The sequence below is a fragment of the Chiloscyllium plagiosum genome, unplaced genomic scaffold (assembly GCF_037043375.1).
Source record: "Chiloscyllium plagiosum isolate Xiang-an unplaced genomic scaffold, Cpla_swu_hap1 HiC_scaffold_37, whole genome shotgun sequence".
Taxonomy (NCBI): domain Eukaryota; kingdom Metazoa; phylum Chordata; class Chondrichthyes; order Orectolobiformes; family Hemiscylliidae; genus Chiloscyllium; species Chiloscyllium plagiosum.
This window is the reverse complement of record NW_028270175.1, coordinates 19,224,139-19,240,108: the sequence shown is the minus strand read 5'-3', so window position 1 is coordinate 19,240,108 and position 15,970 is coordinate 19,224,139. Positions and strand designations below refer to the sequence as shown.

Below are 15,970 nucleotides of genomic sequence, written 5' to 3'. Positions count from 1 at the left end.
TTCGCTATCCACTACACCTCCAATATTGGTGTCATCTACAAACTTACTAACTATACGTTCTATGTTCATATCCAAATCATTTATATAATGACGAAAAGTAGTGGACCCAGCACTGATCCTTGTGGCACCCACTGATTACAGGTCTCCAGTCTGAATAACAACCCTCCACCACACCCTCTGTCTTCTACCAGATGATATTGAGTTATGTGAAGGGGATGATGGGGATTTATGTATCCAGTTTGCTGACTTGACTTGGATTCGATGTGATCTAACTTTCCAGAGCAGCCTCCCATGTAGAACCTTATCAAAGGCCTTACTGAAATCCATATAAACTACGCGTGCCACCCTGTCCTCGTCATCCTTCCTGGTCATTTCATCAATTTGTGAGGCATGATTTCCCATTCAAAGCCATGCTAACTACTAATCAAATCCTGTGTACATCTTATCTCTCAGAATCTTGTCAAGTATCTTACCCAGCACAGGAGTTAAGCATACTACTGTACAGTTCCCAGGCTTTTCTTCGCAACCCTTCTTAAATAATAGCACAACATTTGCTACCTTCCAGTCTTCTGGGACCTCACCCGTGGTTAACGATGATGAAAAATTTATCAGCCAGGACCCCTGCTATTTCTTCTCTGCAATGTTCTTTGTATATCTGGTCAGGACCAGGAAATTTATCCACCTTCATACATTCTAATACATCCAAAATCACCTCCACTGTGATATGGACTATCCCGAAGATATTACCACTAACATCCCCAAGTTGTCTTGTCTTTCTCCATGATAAACACACAGGAGAAATATTCATTGTGGACCTCGCACATCTCCAGTGATTCTACACATACATGTCCACTTTAGTCCTTAAGGGGCCCTATTCTCTCTCTCGTTATTATTTTTCCTTTAATATACTTTAAGTACCTCTTTGGATTCACCCTATTCTTCTCAGCCAAGGCTATCTCGTTCCCCCTTTTTGCCCTCCTGATTTCTTCCTTTAATAAACTCCTGTATTCCCTTTATACCTCCAGGGATTCCCTTGATCCCAGCTACCTGTACCTGAGCCACGCCTCCTTTTTTCTTGTCAAAGCCATGATATCCCTTGTTATCTAAGGTTCCCTATTCCTACCAACCTTGCCCTTCACCCTCACAAGAACATATAGACCTTGAACTCTAGCTATCCCAGTTTTAAAGGCCTCACACTTGCCAGACGTCCCTTTATTTGCAAACAAACAACCCCAAACAACCTTTGCAAGCTCCTGTCTAATTCCATCAAAATTTGCCTTGCGTCCATTTAGAACTTGAACCTGTGGACCAGTTTTGTCCCTCTCCATAATTATTTTTAAGTAAGTAGAACTATGGTCACTGGTCCCAGAGTGCTCCCCCACTGTCCTGCTATGTCACTTGTCCTGCCCTATTTCCCAAGAGTAGATCGAGTTTTGCTCCTTTCATCTCTTAATGCTCTGGCAGTCCCAATCTATGTTAGGAAAATTAAAATCCCCTAGTATGACAACCCTATTCCTCCTTCAAGTCTCCCCAATCTCCCTGCATATTTGTTCCTCTAATTCCCATTGAGTATTTGAGGGCCTATAGTACAACCTCAATAATGTCACCATCACCGCCTTCTTTCTTAGCTCCACCCACAAAGCCTCATTGGATGATCCTTCAATTATTTCATCTCTGATTACTGCTGTGATACTCTCCTTAATCAAAAATGCAGCTCTCCCCTTCCTTCCACCTATACCTTGGTCCATAACTTGGTCCATATCTCTCCAGATATTTCTTATTCACGTACCTATTTGAATGTCTTTTAAACCTTGTAGTTGTACCCACATCCGCCACTTCCTTTAGCAGTTCACTCCACACGTGAATCACTTTGTTTCTTAAAAAAAAATTTGCTTCTAAGTCTTTTTTAAAATCTTCTTTCTCTCACCTCAAAAATATATTCCCTCGTCTTGAAATTCCCACCCTAAGTGAAAGACACTTACCATTCACCTTATCTGTACCCCTCATTATTTTATAAACCTCTATAAGGTTACTCCTCAACCTTCTCTGCTCCAGTGGAAAAAAATGTCCCACTTTCTCTCTATAACTCAAACCCTCCATTCTTAGCAACATCCCGGTAAATCTCTTCTGAATCCTCTCCAGCTTAATAATATCCTTCTATCAGGGCAACCAGAACTGGACTTACTCCAGAAGAGGCCTGACCAACATTGTGTACAACCTCAATATAACATCCCAACTGCTATACTCAGGTCTGAGCAATGAAGGCAAACATGCTAAATGCTGCCTTAACTATCCTATCTATACATGATGCAAACTTCGAAGAATTATGTACCTGACCTCTTAGATCTCTTTGTTCTACAACACTACCCAAATGAGAGATCCTATGAGACTCATTTTGACATCAAAAACATCTGAATCCATCTTTTGTTTTTGCCAAACTGCAAGCTGAGTTGTTCTTTGGGCAGAGATGATTTGTCACTTAAGGGGATTATTGCTCGTTAAAACACCTCGTTAATGGCCCAGTGTGCTTCCTTAATGTTCAGCTTCCTATCTTACTAAATGTGACAAACAAGGTAAATGTCCAGAAATCTCAACATGGAAACCAGAGCAGGTACCTGGTGATTTCAGCTTGCCACTGACTCCGAAGGGTCTCCATGTTGCTTTGGTCCAAACAGCATCTCAAGGCACAATCCACGAGCACCAGCTGCATGCACCCGTCATCCACAGGCATTGACAGCTGGCATATGCCAACCCCTTGTGACCATCATGCTACCTCCAAGTACACATTCAAGATGTTTAGGAAGGACATAATTGCATTGCAGGGTGCACTAGCAGCCTGTATTCAAAGGCTACTGTAAGGGCACATTGCGTGCAGAGACAGGCACCCAGATTGGATGCGGCTGCACCTCAAGGCTGCTCGTCTTTTCCCTCGGTGCTTGCACACTTGAACCCTCAGCTGCATGCTCATGATATGCTGCATTATTGCAGTTTCTGGACAACTAGGATTACTGGTTCCTACATACCTGTCTATCATTCTTGCATCTCAATGTGCATGTGGATGAAGTCTCTGATTGTTGATACTATGGAGTCCTCTTCTGCCTGGGAAATGAGCAGGTGCCTGGTCTCTGGAATTTCTTCTCCAAGGAACAGTGGCTTAGGCTGTTTAATTTTTGGCCACCTGCGAGGCTATCACCAATCTGACTCTTTCATCAAATTGTACTCCCATATGAAACAGAGGAGTTGTGGCCAATGATTAGAAGTTCTATGCCTGCTTGCTGCAAATGGGTAAATTGTCCCCAGGTGATTGTACAGTGCTGGTCAGTACATTGTGTCTGCATGCATGAACTGTTTCTTGGTACCAGGGGGCAGCACGGTGGCTCAGTGGTTAGCACTGATGCCTTACAGCACCAGGGTCCCAGGTTCGATTCTAACTTCAGGCAGCTGTCTATGTGGAGTTTGCACATTCTCCCCGTGTCTGCATGGGTTTCCTCTGGGTGCTCCGGTTTCCTCCCACAGTCCAAAGATGTGCAGGTCAGGTGAATTGGCCATGCTAAATTGCCCATAGTGTTAGGTGCATTAGTCAGAGGGAAATGGATCTGGGTGTGTTACCCTTCGGAGGGTTGGTGTGGACTCGTTGGGCCAAAGGGCCTGTTTCGACACTGTAGGGAATCTAATCTAATCTAAAAACATGGAGTGCAATGAATGAGACTGAAGATTGGGTTACTTAGAGAGTTGCAGTAGAACAACAAGTGGTACTTAGTGGGATGTTCATGTCTTGGCACATTTGCAGGAACATCCCAGTTTTCTCCTGTGAGGACCAGGATTTTTCCTTATAGCGGCTAAAGAGTTTAATGTTGCACTCTTTTCGCTCTATTGTGTGCCATTGTCTCATGGAATGACAGAAAAAGAGGGATTGAATGAGGTGACCGTATGGGTGCAAGTGGTGGTATTTCAGGGGAGTGTGAAGGCAGTGCAGGGGCATTGGAGGGTTAGTGGTTTAGGAAGTTTGGCGGAGGATGGGTAGTGAGAACATAAGAAGGCAGTAGTGAGTGTGAAAGAGCATAAGCCTTGGTGGAAGGTGCGTCCAGTAGCAGAGTGCAAGGAAGCTGAGTGAAGAGTATGGTATTAATCCTGGGGGAGCAGGGAAGTTATTTGACCTTTTAGATGGCAATGCTGGCTATTCCTCGCCATCAAGATGGTACTGACCCAGGGGATGGCCTTGAACCAGACTGCAGAGTCTGGTGCTGCAGACTCCTCTGCTGGTCCTCCAGAAAAAGGACTGCTCTCCTTTGCACCACCCCCATGATCAAAACAGTCAGGTCCACATCGAAGAATTGCAGTGCCATGTTCCCCTTCTCAGACACAATTGAATATATTGTCCCTGACTGATCAGAATAGCTTCAAAATGTCTCGTCTGAGTGCATAGCAACCTTTTTAAATATGATATGGGACCCAGGGATGTTCGTCTTTTGGCAGATATCCAGTGTGTATGGCGAGTTGATGTAGAAACAGCACGTGGAAAGTTGGGGATAGAATTGGACATTAGGGATGCTGTAGGGTTGGGGTGGGTAGTTAATGCAGGTTTGGTACGATATGGCAAGGAATCTTGCTAAACCTTGATGGTAAAAATACATTTAAAAAATTTGATGTAAGTCACGCTCAGCCAAATATCAAAAGATTCAACCCCAGTATATTTGAATGTTGAGTTCCAACTAATGTTGTTTCCTACAGATGTCCTGAGTGACTTGCCTGCTTTCAAGTCTTAAACTTCGAAGTTTTTAACCTTCCAGTTTCAGTGCCTGTTTTCTTTGCTGCCTGAGTTCCACCTAATGGCAGAGATTGATTGATGCAAGAAATTCTGCCTACACTAATACGCTTCGGCCGCAAGAGGGAGCCCAGTCTCTTAAAACTTTAGGTGATCTTAAGATATTTATTTACAGCAGGGCATTTGTGAACAGATTGATTTTAAGAGCTATTGTGACGTAGTGGCAGTGACCCTTCTTCTCAACCAGGAGGTCTAGGTTCAAATCCCACTGCTCCATAGATGCATAACATCAGTGAACAGGTTGATTCACAAATTTAAAAAAAACATGGCATAGGGCTCTTGTATCTCTTCCTCTGAGTCAGGAGGCCCAGGTTCAAGTTCAGTCTACTGCAGAGACATATAGCAGGGGCATTCCATTTTGATTTCATCCCCTCTTCCTCGTTCTCACCTTTTGGTCATGATGAGGATGTGTCAGTGTTGGACTGGGGTGGACAAAGTTTAAAACTCATACAATGCCAGGTTATAGTCCAAGAGGTTTATTTGGAGTGCTGCTCCTTCATAGGTAGCTAGTGGAGCAGAATTTATAGCACAAGATCATAGTGTCATGCAACTGATACGATATATTGGACAAACCTAGATGTGCGCACACATAAATTGCATTTTGCAGAATTGTATTTGCAGATACATTCTATTTTGCTCAAAAGCACGCAATCTGCAGGCAGTCAATCCATGTGACATTTTATAAATTCCTACTTTGGAAACAGAACCAGTCTGACTCAAGATTGGAACTCAGACAGACTCTAGCCTCATACCATTAATACATTTTCTGAGCTGAGATGTCACAATTTTTTATAAAACATTAAGTTATCTCGGGAATGTGACTTGAAAGAAGTTCTGGGATTTACATATTAATGAATCGAAACCTGTAACCCATTCTAAAAGATTAAAAACTTAACAGCAATCTAGGTTTGTTCATTATATGTATCAGTTGCATGACACTGTGCTCTTGTGCTATAAATTCTGTGTCTTATGATCTTGCTGCACTAGCTACCTGACAAAGAACCAACGGTCCAAAAGCTAGTGCTTCCAAATAAACCTGTGGGGCTCTCACCCGGTGTTGTCACCTTTTGGTGTTATTCCATTGCACTTAATGAGCTTTGCATGTAAATTAATCAGTTGTAACACAGGTGATTAGCAGTAGTATTTAATAGGCGAAAAATACCATGAATGATTTGGTGGTAGGGGAAAAAACTGGTGGTAATGTCTCTACCCCTGAGCCAGGAGACCATAAGCAATAGGAACAGGAGTTTTCCATTCAGACCCTTGAGTCTGCTCTGCCATTCATTAGGATCATGGCTGATATGACATTCCTCACGTCAACCTTTCTGCCTTGTCCCCACAACCTTTGATTCCCTTCTATCTACCTCATCTTTAAATATGCACAGAACTCCTCTTCTCCACACACCCAGCCCAGCACCACCACAGCTCTCTGTGGCATGGAGTTCCATAGAAGGAATTCCAGCCAATTTCAGTCTTAAATTGCCATTCTTTATTCTGAGACTATGCCCTCTGGTCCTAGACTGTCCCGTGAGATGCAATATCCTTTCAGCATTTTCCCTGTCAAGGCCCTTAAGAAGCCTGTATATTTCAATGGCATCACTTCTCATTCTTTGAAATTCCAGTGAATTCTCACATAGAATCACGGATTCCCTATTGTGTGGAAGCAGGCCAATCAGACTTTCGAGTCGACTATGCCCTTCAAAACAGCATCCCACACAGAGGCCCCCCCCCATCCATGTCATCCTTCATTTCCCATGACTAATCCACCCAACCTGCTCATGTTTGGACAATGAGCAATTTGGCATTTGCAATCCTCCTCACCTGGACATCTGTGGACAGTGGGAGGAAATTGGCGCACTTAGTGGAAACCTGTGCAGATTCAGAATGTGCAAACACCATACAGACAGTCACCTGAGACTGGAATTGAACCTTGGTCCCTGGCACGGTGAGGCAGCAGTGCTGACCACAGAACCACCATTCCCCCATCTTTAACATAAACTTATAAGACAGTCTCTTCATACCAGAGGTCTTCCAAGTGAACTTTATCTGAACTGCCTTCAATGATATAATATCTTTCCTTAAATAAGGAGAGTAAAACTGCTCGTATTTTTCAATGTGGTCTGACCAGCACATTGCACAGTTGCAGTTAAGACTTCCTTACTCTTGTACTGCAACATCCTTCAAGTAAGGGTCCAAATTCCACTAGTTCTGCTAAGTACCTGTGTACCTGTCCGTTAGGTTTCTGTGTTTTGTGCTCAAATACCCCAAATCCCTTGGTGTTACAGCTTAGCAGCTTTTTCTCAATTTAGGAGGTTCTAGTTCAAGTCCCACCTAGTTCAGAAATGTGTAATAATGCCTCTCCACAGATTAATGGAAAATATCTGGCATGGAACACTAGCCTCAGCCATGATGACGGCGAAAAAATTATAGTAGGGCTTTGGGCCCTTGTGTAGGAATGGTGTCTCTACTTCTGAACCAGGAAACTTTGTTACAGGTCTCATATGTTCTAGACATATGCAAGACCATCTCTGAACTTTGATTTGATAATTTGATCAGTTAATCCAGAGACCCAGATAATGTTCTGGGGAGCTGGGTTCGAATCTTGCCATGTTAAATAGTGGATTTTAAATTGAATAAAAACCTGGAATTAAATTTGATTTGATTTCCCCCCCCCCCAGAGGGCATAGTCTCAGAATAAAGAATGGGCTATGCAGGAAAATTGATTAATTGGACACAGGTGGTGGAGGATAACAAGTGAAAAGTAATAAGGGTGATTTGTAGGGGAGAAAACCATTCAGTTGTGCATGAAAGCATTTCTAAATACAGAGAAAGAAAACTCAGGTACTGCCCTGCCCATGATTAGACTTTGCACGTCGGTTAATCTTTTGATTAAGAAAAACTGGTGATTTACTGGTGAACAAAGCAACATGGGTGATTTGGTGGTAGGGAAAAGAATTTTTTTTTTAAAAGTTTGGAAAATGTAGCAGTACTAGCGTGTCCACCTCTGAGTACCTCTTGGTACAAGTCCTGCCTACTCCAGAGCTGTGTCATAATATGTCTGTCTGAGCAGATTGAATAAAATAACTGTACCTTGGCAGTTTTCCACATTGGTTAATATTAGTGTTGTAGCTTTTGGGCTGTAGTGGAGCAGCTTCAGCAGAGGTGAAGATGCAAGTAATTTGGGAGCACACTCTTCTGCACTGCATATGTCGAACAGTGGACATAAACCAGTGGTTGCCTCCATGCTAATGTATTGACTGGTTTTTTGGACCCCTTCCCCAGGCTTTGTCACAAACTCAGGAAGTTATTCGTCCACTTCTGGGGCAAGACGATGCACTGGGTCACAGCAGAGGTTCTGTGGGAGAGCTTAATGGTGATGACCTTCATCTTAATACCCTGCAGCGATACCTTTGAGCCACCTGTCGTCTGGTGTGCCCTGACAACTAATTTGTTCGACCAAGTGTGTGACCTTAGTCTGACATGTAGCTCCTGTTCATAGACAGTGAGGATTTCCCTCAGGACCCTGTCTTTACCAAGACCTGATCAACGGCTAGAGAATGGGTTGATATGAGTTGCATCACCATGCCATCAAGAGTAGTGGCTTTTGTTAGAAAGCTGCTTAGGAATCCACTCCTCCACATCTAGGGCTGGTGGAAGGGAGGTGGCACGATTGTGGGGGTTACCAGAATTGAGGGTAATGCTAGGTGGCCGGGCTACGTGTTACCACAGTAGTTGGAGAGCGTAGCAGCAATGGGCCTCCAGCTTGCGAACGTGCTAGCCTTCACTTGAAAATGTGGTGCTTGAACCTGATAGTGTACTCTCTGGAAATGCTTAGGTGCATAGTGATGACCCATTAGTGCGAACCACTACACGGACAGAACCCTGCAAAGGGAGTCATTGTTCCTGACTACCTGCCTGTCCTCTGTGACTACTTTCATGTCTGAGTGCCCTTGGAGAGGGAACCCACTGTGCCCATCAACACCCTCAAAGCCTTTAGAATGAAGTGAACGATGTGGAGGTTGGAGTGTATTATTTTCACCTCCAACTCCATTTTAATTTAGTTGTCTCCCTTTCTATGTCTCAGTGGTAGTGTTTCTACCCCGAGTCAGAAGTTCCAGGTTCAAGTCCTGTCTACTCCAAATGTTTTATACAACACACATGAACAGGTTGATTTTTTTTTAAAAGGCAGCAGGGGTCACCAACATTAATTGTAAGCAATTGGTAGCTCTCCTCCTGCCTTTGTGTAGCATACATTAACATTTGGAAAACAATGAATAGATTACAGGGTTAATTTCCTGTCATAAGCTAGCCAATTAATTTGCTACCCGCCATCAACTTCAACTCCCCGGGCTGCAAAATGAAACCACGAACAGCAGAAAGGGCAGCAAGATGTGGAACCCGGCTAGGAAAAAGCTTAGAGGTGAAAGAACATCAAAGGAACTGGAGTCTGGAAGGGTGGGCCTAAGTGACCCAGATGGAGCTAAGGAGCTGACACCAGGCACTGAGATGCTTGGCAGATAGTGTGCCAACAACACCTGGAATGTGAAAGTGGTTCATTTCACAGTGAAAGTAAAGGTATAAATTTTCCTTCTACATACAAAAACGCCTTCACCCTAAATCCACCTTCCACAGACTGGTGAGGTTGTAACTGATGTGTTTCCATTCCATGTGCACAAAGCTGAAGATTTTAACCAGGCAGTTACTACCTGTTTTATTGTATTTTACATTTCAATCTTGGATTATGTTTCTTCATTGACTGTGTTTATTACAATGCAAGCACCTAATATATTTTTCTCAATATAATTTTCCTGAACATATGCAGTGGAGGGAGGTGATAGCCTAGTGCATTAGGGGGAGGTGACCGCCTACTGATTCTACCGCTGGGCTGTTAATCCAGAGACCCAGGTAATATTCTAGGGAGCTGAGTTCAAATATTGCCATGGTAAATAGTGGATTTTAAATTGAATAAAAATCTGGAATTAAGAGTCTGGTGATAACCATGAATCCAATTTTGATTGTTAGAAAAACCCATTTGGTTCACTAATGTCCTTTAGGGAAGGAAACTGCCCTCCTTACCTAGTTTAGCCTACATGTGACTTCAGACAACAGCAATGTGGTTGACTCTTAAATACCCTCCAGAAAATGAGAGAGGGATAATAAATGGTGGTGTAGCCAATGACGCCCCCATCCTGTGAATGAGTTTTAAAGAACAAAACAGCCACAAGCTAGAGATTCCATATCCTTTGCAAGGAATTCATTACATCAGGGATTTCCTGTCTTCCAGTTAATAGCATATTCCTCTTGGGAATATGTTGATAGATTTAAACATGTTCTCTCTCATGCGTCTTTCCTTTTCAACCACATCCCACTTATAGCTTTTGTCTCCTTCCTGCCTTTGCAGATTCTCTGTCTCTCCCTTCCATCGTCCTCACACAACAATTTGCTTCTCTCTCTGGCCTTTTTTAATTTCAAAATTGTACTTCATTCATGAAAAAATTCTTTGTCTATATATGATACATATAGTCACAAAAAAGTAAGCAAGCAAAATCTTGGACTTTGACTCTATCTAAAACACCAAAGACCTCTCTTACACATGTAATACTAATATTTACATTTATTTGAGGCACTAGGGGGGTCTAATAACTGAATGGACCTCCATTTACCTTCTGCAGGAAAACCTCAGACAGTAGTCTTTCTCCACTGTGCCCCAAGTTTCAGTGTGTCCCTCAGCATGTAGGCCTGGACCTTCAAATGTGCCAGTCTGTAACACTCAGTTGGTGTCAACTCCTTGTTCTGGAAGACAAACAAGTTTCAGGCATTTGAAACATCATCCCTCTGCCTTGCAGCCTCCTCCCGTCCGCATCCAACACCTTGCAGTCTCTTTCTTCCTCCACCTTTCCTTGAACTACATGTGGTTGGTGCTTGTGATCATGCTCCGAGATGCTGTACGTCCTAAGCGACATGAAAATACTTTGGAGCAAGTAAAAAGTTGTAGTTATCATAGCCAGCTGGAAGTGTTTACCTCATTTCTTTGGGAATTGTTGTAGGGCTCTGTGTTGAAGTGATGGTTTTCAAGTCCCACCTGCTCCAGCGATGTGTACCACCATATCTGAACAGTTTGATTAGAAAATGTCTATAAGTTGCAGTGCAATGCTCCCAGCATTGAGATAAGCCTCGCTGGACCTCTCATCGGTTACTGCCACAAATCTCATCTTCAGCCAACATCACTCAGAGCCCTGTAAGCTTTCACCCTTATGTTTTAAAAAAAAAGGAAATTGATGGTTACAGGACTCTTGTGGTGCAGTGGGGGTGAATCTATCTCTGAGCCAGAAGACCAGGATTCCAGTCCCATACACTTCAGAGGTATGTAATAACAGCTCTAAACTGGTTGATTATAAAATAGCTGGAAATTGTTGGTTAGTCTAGAAGTCAAATAGACTTGCTTCAGTTGGATAGATTTTGTAAAGGTAACAAGATGAACTAAAACCAAACAATATTACATGCAAAAGAGTGGAGTAATAGTTGTTGTGCTATATTTAATAAAGACACTATAAATGCAGGTTATTGCTCAGAATCCCCATTGAAAGAAATGTAATTTCAATTTTTGAAAGATGCAGTGGGATATACGTGTTTCTCTGATTGGATGAAACTATTGGCATTGGATGATTGCTGTATTTTGATTGTGTTCCAAGCAATTGAACGGCATCCATTCTTTCTGGTCATTTAGTGAGAGATAGTAATCGTATGTTTTTCTTTGAAACGTCTTTGTAAAATATTGGAATAACTGTCATTTATTTTAAAAGGCAGAACTGATCATACATTACATTATGAGACCAGTTAAATTCAGTTAAAATTTATTCAACATAAGAAATAAGAACATTGAAATTGCTTTGGCAGACTAACCAACAGAATATATCTGAACAAAAAACAAAGTGCTGGAGAAACTTAGCAGGTCTGGCAAGATCTGTGGAAAGAAAGCAGAGTTAATGTTTTGGCTCCAGTGACCCTCCTTCAGAACTGACTAACTAGGAAAAGGTGATACATATACTGAAGTCAGGGCATGATAGAAAAGGTGTATGAGACGATTGGAGATGGAGTCCGGAGACAGAGAGAGAAAACAGCAGTTGGGTCGACAAAGGGATGGATAATGGTGAGCCAGGAAGAAAAGATGATAATAGGGATAGTTAGAAGGTAAAAATGGATTGGTTATGATGAAAGCAGCCCTGTGATGATGACGGGGCCAAGGAAGTTGGGGTGGACAAAGGACCACTGTTTCTTTTACCCACTCCCGCTAAAAAGCTTGCATTTCCTTCACCCACCTTTTGGACAGTAGTAAACTCTACCAATAGCAGTAAACTATTGTTTTCCAATTTCATCTTGTGTCAATCTACAACAATTATGATCAAAGATACATGTATCTTTAATGCTAATTTAACACTTAAATATTTACCTTGTGTATTAGCTAAGTAAAGACATATGGAGATTATGTTCTTACTCAAAATTGTACTTTATTTGTTCATGAGAGTTAGGTGGGTGAGGCAGCACTATTGACTCAGTATTGGACTTGAGAACATGGTGGTGAGTTATCATCTTGAACTGTTGCAGTTCATGTAGTTTAGGTATGTCGACTTGGAAGATTTTGGCCCAGCCATAATGGAATGGAACATATATCCAATATATGTGCGACTCTGAAAACTTCCATGTGGTGGTAATCCATGTGCATTGCTGCCCTTGATCTTGGGTAGTGATGGTTGTGGATTTGAAAGGAGTTGTTGTAGGAAACTTTAGCAAGTTGCTGCAGTGCAGCTTGTAGATGGTACATGCTGCCACTGTATGCTGGTGTTGAGTGACTGCTTAAGGTAGATGAGTCACTGTTCCAATTCAGTGGATTGTTTTGCTCTCAATGTTGTTGAACATCTTGCATGTTAGAGCTGCAAGTATTCAGGCATATTCAGTCACACTCTAATTTGTGCCTTGTAGATGGTAAACAGGCTTTGGAAGTCACTGAGATGAGTTCCTCATCACAAAATTTCCAACCTCTGACGTGCTCTTCTTGCTTCAGTGCTTATATGGCTGCCTCTGTTAAATTTCTGACCAGTGATGACTCTAAGGATGTCAGTGAACAATTCTACAAATCTGTTGTTGAATGCTGCAACACCAAATCTTTGCTTGCGCTTCTGTGGTGCAAAAGTTGGCACTTCTCAGCAGCCTAAGCCTGAATATTGTCTAGGTCTTGCTGCACAGTATCTGACTAATTGCAAATAGAATTGAACAATGCAGTCATCAGCAAACATTCCTGCTTCTGGTCTTCTAAGGTCAGTGTTGAAGTCGCTGATGATAGTTGGGCCTAGGACACTACACTAATGAGTAACACCAGCAGCATTGGACTGACATCAGCCCGCTAAAGAGCAAAACCACCTTTTGGGATCGATTTGACAAACCTGTGGAGAGCTTTTCCCATTTACTTCAATTTTATTAGGTTTCCTTGATGTCACCCTCTGACAACTGCAACTGTGATATCAAAGGCAGTCGTTCTTTCCTCTTGTCCAGAATTCAGATTCTTTGTTCATGTTTGTAATAAAGCTGTAATAAGGTCTGGAGCCATATATTCTGGCATGAATCCAAACTGACCAAACATAGGCAAGTTAATTTCAAGGAAGTGCTCCTTGATTGAGAATAGACAGATGCAGTGATAATTGGTTGGATTGGATTTATTCTGCTTTTAATGGACCAGATGTACTTGGACAATTTAGGACTTTGTTAATAAATGGTCAAGTGTCTCAAAGACCTGAATGGCCTACTCCTCTCAAGTCCTATGTTTCCATGTTGACCAAGTGTAGTATTAGATTAGATTAGATTAGATTGTGTGGAAACAGGCCCTTCGGCCCAACCAGTCCACACCAACCCTCTGAAGAGTAACCCACCCAAGACTCATGTCCCTCTGACTAATGCACTTAACACTATGGGCAATTTACCATGGCCAATTCATCTTTGGACTGTGGGAGGAAACCGGAACAACTAGAGGAAACCCACACAGACGTGGGGAGAATGTGCAAACTCCACACGGACAGTCGCCTGAGGCTGGAATTGAACCTGGGACCCTGGTGCTGTGAGGCAGCAGCACTAACCACTGAGCCACCGTGTAGAGCTGGATCATGTGGCTAGTTTTGGAGCATTACAGCCAAAATATTGTCAAACCCCATAGTTTTTGAGCGTAACTGGTTTTTAATATCATAAAAAGTCAACTAAATTATCTGAATAGCAGCTGTTATGCTGGGGGTGCAGGTGGCCATCGGTCAAGTCCAAGATGGATCATCCATTTGGCATTTCTAACTGAAAATGGTTGTGAATACAACAACTCATATTTTGGAATTGCATGCTAGGGTACACCATTATTGAGGATGGATGTACGTAAAACCACCTGCCTCTATTAGTTCTGTTGACCACTAGCATTCATTCCTGTGTTTAATTTGGTTGTGGGATTATTTACTCACTGTTTAACACATTGCTTCTATTGTTTAGCTTGAAAAAGTCTTCTGTTTTAGCTTTGCCCTTTAGACATAGCTGATGCTGCTCTTGGCATGCTTTCTTACACTTCCCATTGAACGAATGATGGTAATATTCGATTGAGGGATAGGACTTGTCTGAGATTTTATACAGATTGTGGTGGACAGTTGATGCTACTGCTGAATTACAGTACCTCATGAATGCTCAGTTTTGAACTTTCTGGATCCATTCTGAATCTATCCCATTCAGTTTGTTGATTGTGCCACACAAGAACACACAAGGTGTTGTCTTTATGAAGATGAGTCTTTAATTCCACAAAAGATCTGAATTGCCAAATGCTTTGATAAATGCATTGCCTACTATTCACATTAATAACACCCACCTACATTCAGTCAAGTAAAGATCTTTTGTCTGAAAATGTAGTTCCTAATGTCTTTGTCTCCAATTTTGTGTTGCTATAGGTTTTGCAAGTGACAGTGTGAGAAAATAACAACATACCTTTGACTGAAGCTGTTGACCTGATGTATCCAGAATCAACCACGGACTCTCCAGCTCGACTTTCCCTAAGACAGACAGGCTCTCCGGGCATGATTTACAGGTGAGGCTCATGAACTCTAAGTGAATTATAAATAGGCTGCAAACTTTCCAGGCATGATTTAGTGATGTCACAGTTACATCAGGTGAGGCACTTGTACGTTGAGCAAATGTTTATTAACAGGCATCTATGGGACCAGGATTGTGCCAGTTAATCGAATATTCCAGTTGATCATGAGGTCCACATAATCAATGTAAAATAATAGAAATGTAATACGTGGAGTATAAACCTAACTATTTTACTTTATTTACAGCATAAACCACTTAAGTAATAATGCATCTTTGTCTTAAATAAAACTTAACAGCAGAGAGCCCTCTTACTCACTCTCAGCTGACTACTTGGACCTTCTCACGATCATAATAATAAAGTTCTGGGATTTCAGATATATACTTTTGCCAGTTTATCGAGAGTGTTGGTTCATCAAGTGCTGGTTAAAACAAAGTTTGCTATATATGGTGTGGGTAATGCAAATAAATATCCTAAGGCATTTCAGGGGTTCAGGGAAAATTGCTGCTGCATTAAAGGATGCAATTTTAGAAACAAGTATCAAAGTCTTGGTTGAAGATATTAAAATGAGGAGGAATGGCAGAGTTTAGGATTATAGAGCAGTAAGCCTTCGTGGTCAAAGAATCAGTTCATAATACTTGGCCAAAAATGTGACTCAGTGAATATTTGTCTTAGTTAGAAGATCACAGGTTAAAGCTTATTCTCTAGACACTTACTCTAGTCCTGGTGCATTGGTGTTGTACTGAAAGATGTCTACTTTTTGTGCTTGTTATGCAGTGAAGTGTCAGCCTGTATAACATAATCAAATATCTAGTTTGGGGTTTGAGCACATGACCAACCAAGGAAGGTAGATGAAATTGCAACACAAATCAGTCATGAACTTACTGAATTATGGAGCAAGCTCTGGCACTGAATGATCTATTCTTGGTCATGTGTTCCTTTTAGCTCAGGGGGTGGGCTACCACTGAGCAAAGACTGCAACCAAAAGGAAAAAGCAGTAGGAGGTCAGAAAATCAGACAAAAGCAAGGTTGTGAAG

General features: G+C 42.0%; 1 protein-coding gene across 9 annotated transcripts in view; it reads left to right on the top strand.

The window, feature by feature from the left end:
* Positions 1-15,970, top strand: part of kcnab2a (potassium voltage-gated channel subfamily A regulatory beta subunit 2a) — a 281,823-nt gene that overhangs the window by 106,032 nt on the left and 159,821 nt on the right. For all 9 annotated transcript variants that reach the window (XM_043675966.2, XM_043675967.2, XM_043675969.2 and 6 more), the window contains exon 2: positions 14,794-14,930. In XM_043675966.2, coding sequence (XP_043531901.1) covers positions 14,854-14,930 — 77 coding nt within the window. In that variant the 5' untranslated portion in view covers positions 14,794-14,853. The remainder of the gene's footprint in view (positions 1-14,793; positions 14,931-15,970) is intronic.